The sequence below is a fragment of the Nesoenas mayeri genome (genome assembly GCF_963082525.1).
Source record: "Nesoenas mayeri genome assembly, chromosome: 4".
Taxonomy (NCBI): domain Eukaryota; kingdom Metazoa; phylum Chordata; class Aves; order Columbiformes; family Columbidae; genus Nesoenas; species Nesoenas mayeri.
The window spans coordinates 27,117,893-27,130,852 of NC_137540.1; the positions used below are offsets into that span (position 1 = coordinate 27,117,893).

Consider the following 12,960-nt stretch of genomic DNA (forward strand, 5'->3'; position numbering starts at 1 on the left):
CCATTAAACAGTGTTTGTGTCACAAACGCCATTGGAGAGTGTGTGTGTCACAAACCCCATTGGACACAGTGTGTTTCTCAAACCCGACTGGACAGTGTGTGTGTGTCACAAAATCCATTGGACAGTGTGTGTGTCTCAAACCCCATTGAACAGTGTTTGTATCACAAACACCATTGGAGAGTGTGTTTGTCACAAACCCCATTGGACACAGTGTGTTTCTCAAACCCGACTGGACAGTGTGTGTGTGTCACAAAATCCATTGGACAGTGTGTGTGTCTCAAATCCCATTGGACAATGTGTGTGTCACAAACCCCATTGGACAGCGTGTTTGTCTCAACCATATCAGACAGCGTGTGTGTCACAAACCCCATTGGACAGAGTGTGTGTCTGAAACCCCATTGGGCAGTCGATGTGTGTCACAAATGCCATTGGACAGCGTATGTGTCTTAAACCCCATTGAACAGTGTGTGTGTCACAAACCCAATTGGACAGCATGTGTGTCACAAACTCCATGGGACAGACTCCATTGACATTTGTCAGAGGCTACAAAATCTTGTGTTGGGAGGAGCACTGTTCATTGCCTTGTGTAAGTCTCAGGCCTGCTTAGATTTTGTGTTGGCTTTTTTGTTAACTGTAAAATGTGAGGTTTGACATTTAAGATGCAAATCAGTGCTCCTCACTTCATTTTTCTCTCTGGCAGCAGCTTGATGCGGGAGTTAACTCTACCAAGACTTCTTCCTTTCAGCAGTGTTTTAGGTGAATCACTAGTTGTGAATCACTGCAGAAGTCTTTTCACCTAGTGAGGAGATAAAAACCATACCTGACTTTACAGTTAGGTTTGTTCTTACAGGATGAGGAAGCAAATTTAGGCTGGACTCAAGTGATAAGACTGGGCTAAATGTTGTAGCTGCTGGAAATGTCTCACAGGCTGCTCAAGTGCTTTCCACAGCCTGAGTTCCTGCTTGGCACAGGCAAGTGGAACTTCACCTTGAAGAACTGGTATGAGACATATGACATACTGGTTTTGGCTGGAATAGAGTTAATTTTCCTCATTGTAGCTTGTGTGGGGCTACAGTTTGGATTTGTGCTGTAAAGAGTGTTGATAACATAGAGGTGTTTTAGTTATTACTGAGCAACGTGTGTGCAGCATGGAGGCTGGGGGTGCACCAGAAGCTGGGAGGGGACACAGCCAGGACTGCTGACCCCAGCTGACCAAAGGCATATTCCTCCTGTACCACATGATGATCTGCTCAGCAAAAAAAGTTGGTGGGGGGTAGCTGGCCAGGGCTGCTGTCGCTCAGGGACTGGCTGGGCATTGTTTGGCTGGTGGCCAGCAAATGTTGATTTTGCACTACTTTTCTTGGATTTTTTGTCATTATTTTGCTCATTAAGCTGTCTCTGTCTCTTCTCACAGGTTTTCTAACTTCTGCCCTTCTAATTCTTTTCCTCTCCTCCTGTGGGGGAGTGAGCAAGTGACTATTGTGCTTAGGTGCCTACCAGGGTTAACCCACAACACTGGGCAAGGGCTTCTGGGCCTCATATGCTGCAAAAAGCACTTTGTGCTCAGCAGAACCAGGAATTATTTCAAGAAATGGAGGAGACTCCAGCACAGGACTTGCTGCTTGCCCAGCCCTGCTGTATATGCAGTTTTGCTTTCTGACATGCCCTCTTACCAAGCTTGGCACCAGGTAGATCTCACTTATTGGCTGGCTCTGATGTGCTGGCACACTGGAGCAGTGAACTGCTCCCAGCTTGGTCAGACTGCGACTGTACACAGACTGCTGAGATGAAGGGGCCAAGGTTCACCTGGCTGCTGTGGACCTGCATGTGCTGCTGGAGCACTGGCTTTTGTGGAAAAGTGGTAGTCTGACCCACTGATACAAGTCACTGGATCAACATGAAAGTCCTACTGGAAGAGCTTGTTCACCGGGGTCATGAAGTGACTGTGCTGGTGGCTTCAAGCAAACTGCTCATCAACTACCAAGACACCTCCTCCCCCTTCACCTTTGAGGTCCTGCAAGTCCCCTTTTCCCAGTAGAGCCTGGATGCTCTCATGGAAGACTTCCTCAATTTATGGCTGAATGAGGCTTCTAATCTCTATTTCTGGGAGAAAATGCAGAGGCTGAAAAAGGACTTGGAGATCTTTTCCTACATATCAAAGCAGACCTGTGACACCTTGGTGATGAACCCTCAGCTGATAGCAAAGCTGCGGCAGGCCAAGTTCGATATTTTGATCTTTGACCCCCTGGCATTAGGTGGGGAGCTCGTAGCAGAGATCTTAGCAATCCCTTTTGTCTACAGCTTCCGCTTCTCTGAGGGGAACGTGGCAGAGCGGCTGTGTGGTGGGCTCCCTTCCCCACCTTCTTACGTGCCTGCTAGCACAAATGGGCTGACAGACCAGATGCCCTTTGAGGAAAGACTACAGAACTTTCTTTTCTACCTTTACACAGATTTATTTTTCTTGAAGTTTTGGCAAGATGAATGGAATGGGTGCTACAGTAATGTGTTAGGTAAGGCACCTGTTGAGTGGTCTCTGCTCTTGCATAGGTTGTGCCTTTTGAATGTTTTGGGAGCTCAATGGTGTTGTCTCAATATATTCTTTCTTAATGGCCAGCAGAGATAGTAATCCTGTTTTGGTCATATGGAGGTTGTGCTTTCTTTTTTAGGTCTGGTCTAGTCTAACAGACATCAGTGCGGCTTTGCTCTTGTTCCTTTTTATGGTCTTTATGGCACATAGTTTCAATTTTTGCCAGTGACGATACTGCTGCTCAGCTCTTCCAGTGAGTTGTGTGCCCATTTTAGTGCTTATGGAGGAATTTGGAGGACAGTTCTTAGCTCTTCATTTTGATGATAGGTACTCCTGCAATTAAGATAGAGCAGATAGAGGCTGGAGGGCAAAATCATTCTTTAACATAGTGTAAGGCCCTGGAGAGACAGCTCCATTGGCAACACAGGGATGGAGTTAACCCTGTTCTGACTAGGAACACTGGCTGACTTTGGGCAAGTGCAGAGCATAAAAGCACACTTGGTCCACATTGTGTACATTGTCTGGAGGTACCGCCTTACAACCCTGCTTAGTACATGATGCTAAGCCTGAGTTTCTACTCTCCAAGAATAAACACTAAGAACTGTCACCTTCCCCTTTCCTTCACCATCTAGAGTTTGAAATAATCTCCTTAAACTATATAAATACCTGAAAGTCCTGTTGCAACATGGTACAGCTCATGCTCAAGACAAAGTCTATCGAAGTGACCTTTGGAGTTCAATGGACTTTGAATCCTGCACAGAATATCTGTGTTTAGGCAGATAACAACTCAACAGCAAGCACAAGGACGTTTATTCTGTTGCATCCCTTTTCACTGGTTTGAGTTTTCCTGCCATGTTAAGACTTAATTACACCTTCCTATCACTCTAGTTGTAATGCAAGCTTAATATTCACTCCAGTAAGTTTCTAATTGCCTCATTGCTATTTAAATTAAAATTAAAAAAATGCACTAGTGTCAATTTTAATGCTGATCAAGTAGTATAAGAAGATGCCCTACAGATAATTTTTCTTTTGTTGCTTGTTTTGCTTGGTTCCTGCTGGCTGTGGATAATCATTTACCAACACTTCTAACCCTTTTACTCCTCAGTTACACTTTGGTGGGAAAATACTGCAAAGACAACTTGCAACATGTACCTGAGAATAGGTTACTTTTCCAAATGGGAAGCTATAAAACTGCGTGAAGTTTTTTGTTTGTTTGTTTGTTGTTGCTTTGTTTTGTTTTGTTTTGTTTTCCCCCCCATTGGATTTTTTTCTATAGATGGATTTTGAGAGACACTGGATTTTGCACAAAATTATACTGAAAGCATCTAGTTTTGGTCAAATTCTCTCAGTATGTGTTGGAAGGAGATAAGCCAGTCACCAAGAAAAGTAGGGTTGACTGAACCTGGCTTTTATTATAGCCTGAGCAGCCACCGACTGAGTCACCATTTGAAAAATGCAACAGAACTTTGTTTAAAACCTTTCTTTCTCCTTGACTGCTGATCATCAATTTGTGATTTTTTTTTTTTTTTTTAATTTGGAACTAAGTTTTCTGTGATAGTTCTCTTCCTGTGCTTGTAGTAATAACCCAGTTTGAGTTAATGAAGTCGTTTAGCAGTACAAGAATGGCATTTCTGTAACACAGGAACTAAGCGTTTCCCACTTACTCATGTGCTGCTCTTAATTAATCCTGAAGGTTCAAAATTCTTTTGAAGATAGTATTGCCTTGTGGCAACCTGCCAAGGACAAACACAGGGTAGGGCAAGAAATAGGTCTGGATTTATCCATGTTTTAATTTCGTGCACGATTTGATAGACTACACTGACTGGGAGTGCCAAAAGACAAAGGTAAGGCTCCTGTTTCACAATCTACAGCAAACAAGACCGCTCCCGTGCATGTTGTAAACCCCTTGTACCTTGCCCATAGGAAGGCCCACAACCCTGTGTGAGACGATGGGGAAAGCAGAGATCTGGTTAATCAGAACATACTGGGATTTTGAATTTCCACGCCCTTTCCTGCCCAACTTTGAGTTCGTTGGAGGACTTCATTGCCAGCCTGCAAAGCCGTTACCAAAGGTATCCTGACTTGGTTCTGCCATTGGTTGGGTATCTGCCTCGCTGAACAAAAACTGTTTCTCTCTCTGATCATCACCCATGCAAGTCGCGGCCTGAAAAAGCTGATTTTTAAAGAAGGTTCTGTGCTGCTGGTGTGGAGCACAGAGCTATTTAGCAATTTGTCCTGCTTTGTGCAAACTGAGGGCTGGGTTTACAGCTTGCTCTCTGAAAAGATGAGAGCTGACATCACCAGAACCAAATGTGGTGTTTATTTTAGGAAAAATAGGTGCTATGTCATAAGATTCGTTTCTATGATAGAGACTTGCAGCCTGTGGTAACATTGAAACATTCAACACAAAAAGGCTTTATGAAGGGACAAATTCTTCAGGCAAAGCAGAGTCGAGACTTGCAGAAAGAGACTAGGTATAAATGCCTTTTCTACTGTTGCTTAGTTTAAGACACCTTAAGGGGAGTAAAATGCTCAGTCTCCAGCTTATGGTCTGATTTGACTGGAAATACTAAGGAGGCATTTGAAACTCCCAGGTATTGATGGCACCAACATGACATGCTCAGGTCTACATTATTGCTTCTGTAGGAGCTTTAGAGGAGAGAGGGTAATTTCAATGCAAGTTGTTTACAGAAAAAACAAAACAAAACAAAAAACCTTGCAACTCTTCTTCCCTCTCCCCTGTAGCAGGGCTTGAATCAGGGGAATGGATAACCCTTCCCTTCTGGATGATATTGCTCCATTTCACATGACACTGGCTAAAGAAAAAAAAAAGAATCAGGAAGACCTATTGGTCTGATATATATAAAAGCAGCTCAGCAGTACATGCTGTATTGCAAGCAATAGGAAAATGGATGACTAGCAAAGTGATGGCATCAACTTGATGCATCAGGATGCTGCAAAGCCCTGACATTTTTCAGCACTCCTTCTTCCCACAGATTTGTGAAATGAGAAGTTCTTGTTCTGGGAAAACACAGAATCTTGACTGGCTGTGCTAGGGAGGGTGTCACAGGGTACAGCCCTGTCACTCCCCTGCCAGGATCCATTCCTGCTCCCTGTGCTCTGGAAGAAATGTGTCCTGAAGCTGCTTGGCTTGCTTTCTAAAAGACAAAGCTCCTGTCACCTGTATCAATTTGTCATGTTCCTTCTTGGGGACAACCTGTCTGTTTTGTACAAGGTCAGGTCTATTTTAGTAATGCACTTCTGTCAGCAGAGCTGCTCATATACCACGATCATCTTCTCGATAAGCTAAAAAGATTGTTCTCTCTGTTGACAGAAATCTGTATAATCTACAATGCATAATTATTCTTAATATGTTTTCTGCCTCTCCTAGGAAATGGAAGAATTTGTTCAGAGCTCCGGGGAACACGGCATTGTGGTATTCTCTCTTGGGTCGATGGTCAACAACCTCACTGATGAAAAAAGTAACATCATTGCCAGAGCCCTCAGCCAGCTTCCACAAAAGGTGAATTTTCTTTTTAGTCTAAACCAGCTTGCCTTGTTTATTTTTGTCACCCTGGTTGCCTTCAGCGAGCCTTTGATGTTTCGACCAGCCAGTTTTTTCATCTGCATCTCTGCTGGATGTGCCATGGCTGGGAAGTTGGGCTCTGCAGAGAGGCAGAGTTTCCTCATGGGGAGTTCTGGTGTTTCCCTTCCTCTGAACCAAATGACATGGAGGTGCGTCCATAGGCCGAAGTACAAAAATCACTTTATGTGATTTTTATAATGAGCACATAATAACCAAAGAGCTAAACTGGAGCCTAAGCTATTTGAATTACTGGGAAAAGGTATGTGGGTTGGAGATAAAGACCTACATTACATGTAACAATACAGAAGAGCATGTCACATGCTCTACGTTTATCTTACTCTTCCTTTGTTCAAGGTCCTCTGGCGGTACAAAGGAAAAAAGCCAGAAGCTTTGGGGTCCAATACCAGGATTTATGACTGGATACCCCAAAATGACCTGCTTGGTGAGCCTGATTCTATCTGTGATCATTGCGCCCTCGGAAAAACTGCTTCCTCCTTTGTTTTTCCACTAAAATGGCTTATTTGGTGATAAGAACCACATAGTGCTTGTGGTGACAGTTTTGCAGCTTAAGCAGCTGAGGTTTGCCCTTGAAGCCTTTATTTCCTAGCCTGCCTTGGGCTTTAGGGTGAGTGGCTGTACAAGAACGATAGAACAGCCTGATCTGGGTGAAGATGTCCCTGCTCATGGCATGGGGTTGGACTAAATGAGCTTTGAAGGTCCCTTCCAACCAAAACTATTCTATGATTCTATGGATCTCTAAAGTCAAAGGCCCTGTCTTACAGAGCCCAGCGGCAATTGTCTGGAAGGGCTAAGAACCACCCATGGGCAGCAGTAAATATCAAAATAGCCGTGTACTCTGCAGCTGGGTTTAGCCTCTGCAGTCTTGAAAATGCTTGACCCAAGACAGGCTGCAGCAGGGGACTGTTGTGAACATGAGACAATGCAAAACTAAGAACTGCACAACAGCAGAAGGGCTGAAGTCAGTCTGAGCTAGTCTGGAGGAACATGCCAATTCACATACTGCATTCAAACAAGAATGTGTGGAAGCCAAGTGTCCCAGCTCTGCCAATCGTAGGGTCAGGGCTGTTCCCTTCTCTAGCAGTGCATCTCCCCAAGTAGTTTGCTACGCTTGTGTCCCAGCAAATGCAGCCTGCCACAGCTTTGTCACACGTGACTTTCCATCCCTGCTCCAGGCCACCCCCTCCCTGCTCCAGGCCACCCCTTGGCAAAGGCCTTCCTTACTCATGGTGGGACCAACGGGATCTACAAAGCGATCTACCATGGGATACCCATGGTTGGGATTCCCATGTTTGCTGACCAGCACGACAACATCGCTCACATGAGGGCCAAGGGAGCTGCAGTGGAGCTGGATTTCAACAGGCTGACAACACAGGACCTTGTCAATGCACTGAACACAGTCATCAACAATTCCACGTGAGTTTTGTTCTTGCCATACAGCGGGACGAGGTTATTAAAACCTTGGGCTGTTTGACCTGAGAAATTCTGCTGGCTCTTCCAGGCACCAAAAATACTGAGTGGTTGGAGTTTGGGTTTCAGATGAAAACCATCCTGGGAACTAGCATCTCTCAAAAAGGAGAGATCAGTAATTTGATTTCCTTGTACTACATTTTGTGATCTCTTTGAGACAAATAGTTCTTGGAAAGCCCAGAGCAGCTCCTGAGAGTTTTCTGCTCTGTCTCCCTCCCTTATTCTCTGCCAGTCTAAATTCTCTGGAGGCTCTGGCTGACAATTTGACTTGTATTAGTCTCCTCTGTCTGCAGCCACAATAATTCTTTCTCTTGGCTTCTGAGTTATAAATATCCTTAGGTTATACTGGAACAAAAAATGCTGCAAATGTTTTCATGTTGCTTTTTTTAGAGGAGTGTTTGAAATAATTTTGAGTAACTTTTCTTTGCAGAAGATTGGCTTTGTCTGTTACTGTTTGCAACCCAGCTTCATGGCTTCAGGCAGATAGAAGTAGATTTGATCAGTCTCAAATATATTTAAATAACACTGATGAAAGCAAAAGCAGGGCTGTTTACCTTCCTCAAGAAGACTGTCAGTTGCTGAATGGGTTGTTATGGGTTATTTCAGGAATTGGTGACAAATCTGTTTGGGTTTTTTGGGGGGTTTTTTTGTTTTTTTTTTTTTTAAATTCTCCAGCTATAAGGAAAATGCTCTAAGGTTATCCAAGATACACCATGATCAGCCAATCAAGCCTCTGGACAGAGCCATCTTCTGGGTTGAATTTGTCATGCGTCACAAAGGAGCAAAACACTTGAGACCATCCCCCCACCATCTCACCTGGTACCAGTACCACTGCCTGGATGTTCTGGCGTTTTTGCTCACCTGTGCAGCCATTGCTGTCTTCATTCTTGTCAAATGCTGCTTATTCTGCTGTAGGAGATGTGGCAGGATAGCGAAGAGGAAGAAAGACTAGACATCCTGTTCCCACTAGTGCTTTTTTACCTCCTAGGCTGATTCAGCAAGGTGTTTATGCATATTCTTTAGTGAATAAAATTATTAGGAGGTGCTTATTATGAAGCACCCTGTTGAATTGAGTCATGCTGAAAAGCTGTTTTGGGGTAGAGCTGCCTGCTTAGCCAGTAAATACCTTCTGGCATAAATCAAATTGAATTATAGTTGCTTTATCCCTGTTAGCTGATCACATGGGGTTCCTAGAAAGGTAACTACTGCTTTAGCATTTCAAGTTTATTTTGGTATAGTTCATAAATTCAGCCTTGCCTGTGTTGTACTGTGAGCCCCCAAATCTGAAAGTAGTCTCCTCACCTTAGATCTGCCCTCTCCTGTAATAGCTCTTTCCAAATTGGACAGTGCAGCTAAAGTCACAGGCTGCCAAAAAGAGCCAAGATGATGAAAAACTGAGAGCTGCCAAGTGGCTGGTGAAGGTTGGATCATCACTTTTTTACAAATGCACTATTTGGGGAGTGAGCAGAGACCAGAGTCCTAAAACAAGCAGGGAAACTACTTTTCTGAGAACCATTTCTCTTTTCCATTCAGTATATGCTTAAAGTCATACTGCACGGGCCATCAGTCCTGCTGCAGCACTACAGGGGTGTGAAAACAGCTTCTGTGTGGCAGCAGCTTGCCCATCTTAACCCACAAATGCCTCCGAGCTACATTACCTGAGAAATGCAGGAAAACCTCTAGAGATGGAACATGCCAGCAAGTAACATCACATGCATGAATGGTGCAATAGTCCCTTGCCTTTCCTGAAATGCTGAGAGGGAAAATAATGCTGCTCTTGCCTCAGAAAAGAGTGGTAGTACATGCAGAACTTGTTCACGATGCACTTACTGATGAAAGCTTACTAAAACAATGCTAGTTCAGCCCTCCCATTCCAGGTAAGGCTATTCTGTGGCCATGCCAGCTTACTCAAGAAAGAACTTGCTCAAATTTTAATGGATGTTTGCTGTATTCTGGAATGCTGCAGAATTGTTTTCAAACAAAACAGGCTGAGAAAACACATTATATTTGTTTTAATAATTACTGTGTTAACTTTTTTATTGGCATGGTCAATAGCTTCAGCTTCAGAGCTGCTTAAATATCTTCATACAAAAACTTAATAAATTGCTTCCAAACTAAAGAGGGGTTAGAACACCACAGCTCTTAAAAGTGCTTCTCACAGTAATATCCACTTCTGGTACACTGTTCCTATAGTGATGATGTAATGATACGCAGACATATGCATAAAAAGCAAAGCAGAACAGCACAACATTTAGGGCCCAGATCTGAAAGGTTCACAGAGCTGGGTCCCTAGGTTCAGCTCTATAGCACACTGCATCACTAACAGCACTCACTGTCCAGCTTCTACAAGCCAAAGACTTGCTGAGGGTGCTGGTTCTGTCAGAAGGCCAGCAAAGCTCCCAACGTAAACAGTAGACACTGGTCACATCAGGATAACACAGGGCACAGCAACAGGATAGCAGGAAAAAGCTGGGCAGAGAAAATGCTCTGCAGTTACTTCAAGGAGGTGCTTGTTTTCTGTAACTTACTCAGAGCCCATATTACTGTCAGATCTCAAAAACATGTTTCCACAACTGTCACACTGTGGCCAACTGTATATCGCAGTTTATAGAAACAGCTACAGCTACTCAGCTCTGCGGTGTTGGAGGAAGCACGTGTGAAACCTGGCTTTGTTACATAAGAAGGTACTGAATCAAGGTTATGAAGAAGTCCACTGATGACATACTACCCATACAAGTTTTGCAAACTAGGAAATTGCTGAAGAAACTAAACAACTTCCACTACAAGTTTGCCTTTTTTCCACAGTTTTACCATCAGCATGTAGAATCAGGTAATTCCTAGTTAAGAGAAATAACAATTGACATGGTAATCACTACAAAGCAGATGGGGTACAAGTCTGAAGTTGCAGGACTAATGCACTCCTGGCAAATAAGAATGACTACGGCTGAGGACAGCCTATCGATAGCTCAAAGATCATTTGATTAAATTAAACATGTAGAGCTTCAATAACTCCGATTATCTGCAGGAGCTATAAGTAGCCACTTCACTGTGGAAACAGAAAAGAAATTATCTGTTATTTCAGCCACCCTTTTCCTAAATTCAGCCTTCAATTTCACCTATCACAAGACGCTTTAAACTCTTTTTGAACAAAAATAATTCCCTAGAACTGCCAGAATCTATCAAAGCCGTCAGGCTTAGAAGACCCAAGAAACCCAACCTGGAGTTTTAATCATTTGAACAGTTACCAATTTATTTATATATACATAAAAATGGTAGTAATGTAGAATACAGCAATATTTTTTCTTGTTCCACACACGCAGGTTGTGAATATTCCAAGTAACGTGTACATTTTAGAAGGAGACTAGACAAGAGAATTGACCGAAATGTTACTGAACTTGGGAAGATTTAAAAAAAAAAAAGGTTAAAAATTAGATATCAATAGTGTCGTCTTAATATTGCTTTAATCACTGAAGACTGAAAACCACTTGACTTTACAGAGAGGGTTAAAAACCAGGAGGAGGTTGGAGGGAAATAAAAAAAAAAAAGGCTGCTACAACACTGCCATACAGTCAAAAAAAATCATACTTCAATATTTGCATACTTGATAGCAGCATCCTCCCACTGAACCATGTGAAACTACAGGAAGAAAACATCAAAGAAAAAAAAAGAGGCAGTTATCCATCAGTATTCAAAAACTGAGAATGAAGTCACTAAGTAGATGAATGCTTATTGAGAATTAACCAATATCTACATTCTTAGCTCTTTCCCATTCTGCTCCAACAGAAACGTCAAGTTGCATGTCAGCTTTGTTCATTTTATTTTTGGCCGATTTGAGTTTTTCCAGTTCATAGTTCACTGCATGCTTGGAATAGAGAGGGTTGTTATAAATCCTTCTACACAATGAACTTTACGCAGACAGCTGAAAATAAAATGTACTACTTGTAAACACACAAAAAATACAAGCTTTTTTGTTTGTTTGTTTCAAGTGAGTATGGAGTCCAGATAGATTATCTTCGGTATCTACCTCTTTCACCTCTGTCTCTGTCCCGGTCACAAATCCTCTCCCTTTCCCTTTCCCGATCACGACCTCTGTCACGTTCTCTGTCTCTTCTGTTATCTCTAGGACGGTCCCGTTCCCGCTCTCGGTCCCTCTCCCGGGGCCTGCTCCTCCTACCGCTGACAACTGCTTGCGTGCGTCGAAGAAAGTCATCTACTCTCATGTCATAGTCGTGCTGTGATGAAAGGATAGCTGTTTATTTTCTTTCCCAGATTAAAACACCCTCCCTTATCCACAGAACTGGCTGCAACTCTTGGGAAAGCCAAGTATTAAAAAAAAAAAAAAAAAATTATGTCCACCATCCACAAGCACAAGTTTCTTCTTTCATCTTCAGGGCTGCACCATGTCTGTGCTTCCACTGTGCAGAATCTGAAGTTCAAATGCCAGATACCAGCAGCAGAACCGAAAGCTAAGCAGCCTTCAAAAACAGCTAAGAGAAAATATTTAATCATCTGCTGTGTTTTTTGATGTGCCCATAAAGTTATAAAACACAAACTTTTCTGCTGATAATGTAATTTGCTGTGCATGAATGCAAGTAAAATCACAGGTGTGTCCTTATTCAAAGCGGGCTTCAGCAGGAAAAGCTCACATGGAAAACGGTTGAAAGACATGTTAAGCAAACACTTCAGTTTCCAGGAATTTGGCACTTGGACGTCACCTGGGAGAGAGAGCCTTTTCAAAGATGCCAGAAGCCTCTAGTTGATCTAAATAACTGACTTTTCCAAGGAAAACTAAACTGCACTTTTAAAACCTGTATTTTCAAAGTCAACAAATCTCAGGTTAGGCTACATCTGTACCCAATTCCTCCTGCTCCCCCTCTGGCCTGCATACTTGTCCCCTCGCCCCCGCTCTGTCTTTGTGGATACTTACTACTCGTTTGTCCCTGCATCTTGCATCATGTGGTACAGGATGATGTCCTGAGTAGGGAGGGTGAGCCTGAGGTGGAGGCGCATGGTGTTGATAGTAAGTGTGGTGTGGTGGCTGCTCCATACCCGGATATGGTGGCTAAAAGAAAAGTTACAGAAGGTTTGCTGAGTGCACTCAAACAAGGGACCGCATGCAAGGCTGAGAGCTGGGAATTAAGAGCAGAGGTTACTTTCATTTGGATAGAAAACATGACACCCAGATATCTAATCACAGCCTCCTAACTGAACAGCAGAATATTTTCATGTTGCTTTCATGGAAGTTCGACCAACAGCCTCTTCAAACCCCAAACGTATCTGCCTCAAAGTTATACAGTAGATAAACTCTGGCTACTTAAAAAATCAAAATCAAACCAACCACATGTAAGATCTATACATG

General features: G+C 43.1%; 2 protein-coding genes across 8 annotated transcripts in view; one reads left to right on the forward strand and one right to left on the reverse strand.

The window, feature by feature from the left end:
- LOC308040024 (UDP-glucuronosyltransferase 2A2-like) overlaps positions 1 to 8,553 on the forward strand; it is a gene marked incomplete at both ends in the record, with an annotated part of 32,011 nt that extends 23,458 nt beyond the window's left edge. The window contains 5 exons of the mRNA XM_080343833.1: positions 4,451 to 4,599; positions 5,919 to 6,050; positions 6,468 to 6,555; positions 7,328 to 7,547; positions 8,277 to 8,553. Of these exons, the coding sequence (XP_080199959.1) occupies positions 4,451 to 4,599; positions 5,919 to 6,050; positions 6,468 to 6,555; positions 7,328 to 7,547; positions 8,277 to 8,553 (866 nt within the window). The remainder of the gene's footprint in view (positions 1 to 4,450; positions 4,600 to 5,918; positions 6,051 to 6,467; positions 6,556 to 7,327; positions 7,548 to 8,276) is intronic.
- A 2,289-nt stretch (positions 8,554 to 10,842) lies between these two features.
- YTHDC1 (YTH N6-methyladenosine RNA binding protein C1) overlaps positions 10,843 to 12,960 on the reverse strand; it is a 186,194-nt gene continuing 184,076 nt past the window's right edge. For 4 of the 7 annotated variants that reach the window (XM_080343243.1, XM_080343242.1, XM_080343249.1 and 1 more), the window contains 2 exons: positions 11,626 to 11,688; positions 10,843 to 11,237 (listed from right to left, as the gene is read on the reverse strand). In XM_080343243.1, the coding sequence (XP_080199369.1) occupies positions 11,188 to 11,237; positions 11,626 to 11,688 (113 nt within the window). In that variant the 3' untranslated portion in view covers positions 10,843 to 11,187. The remainder of the gene's footprint in view (positions 11,238 to 11,625; positions 11,689 to 12,960) is intronic. The other 3 variants (XM_080343248.1, XM_080343241.1, XM_080343247.1) reach the window with 1 other exon arrangement.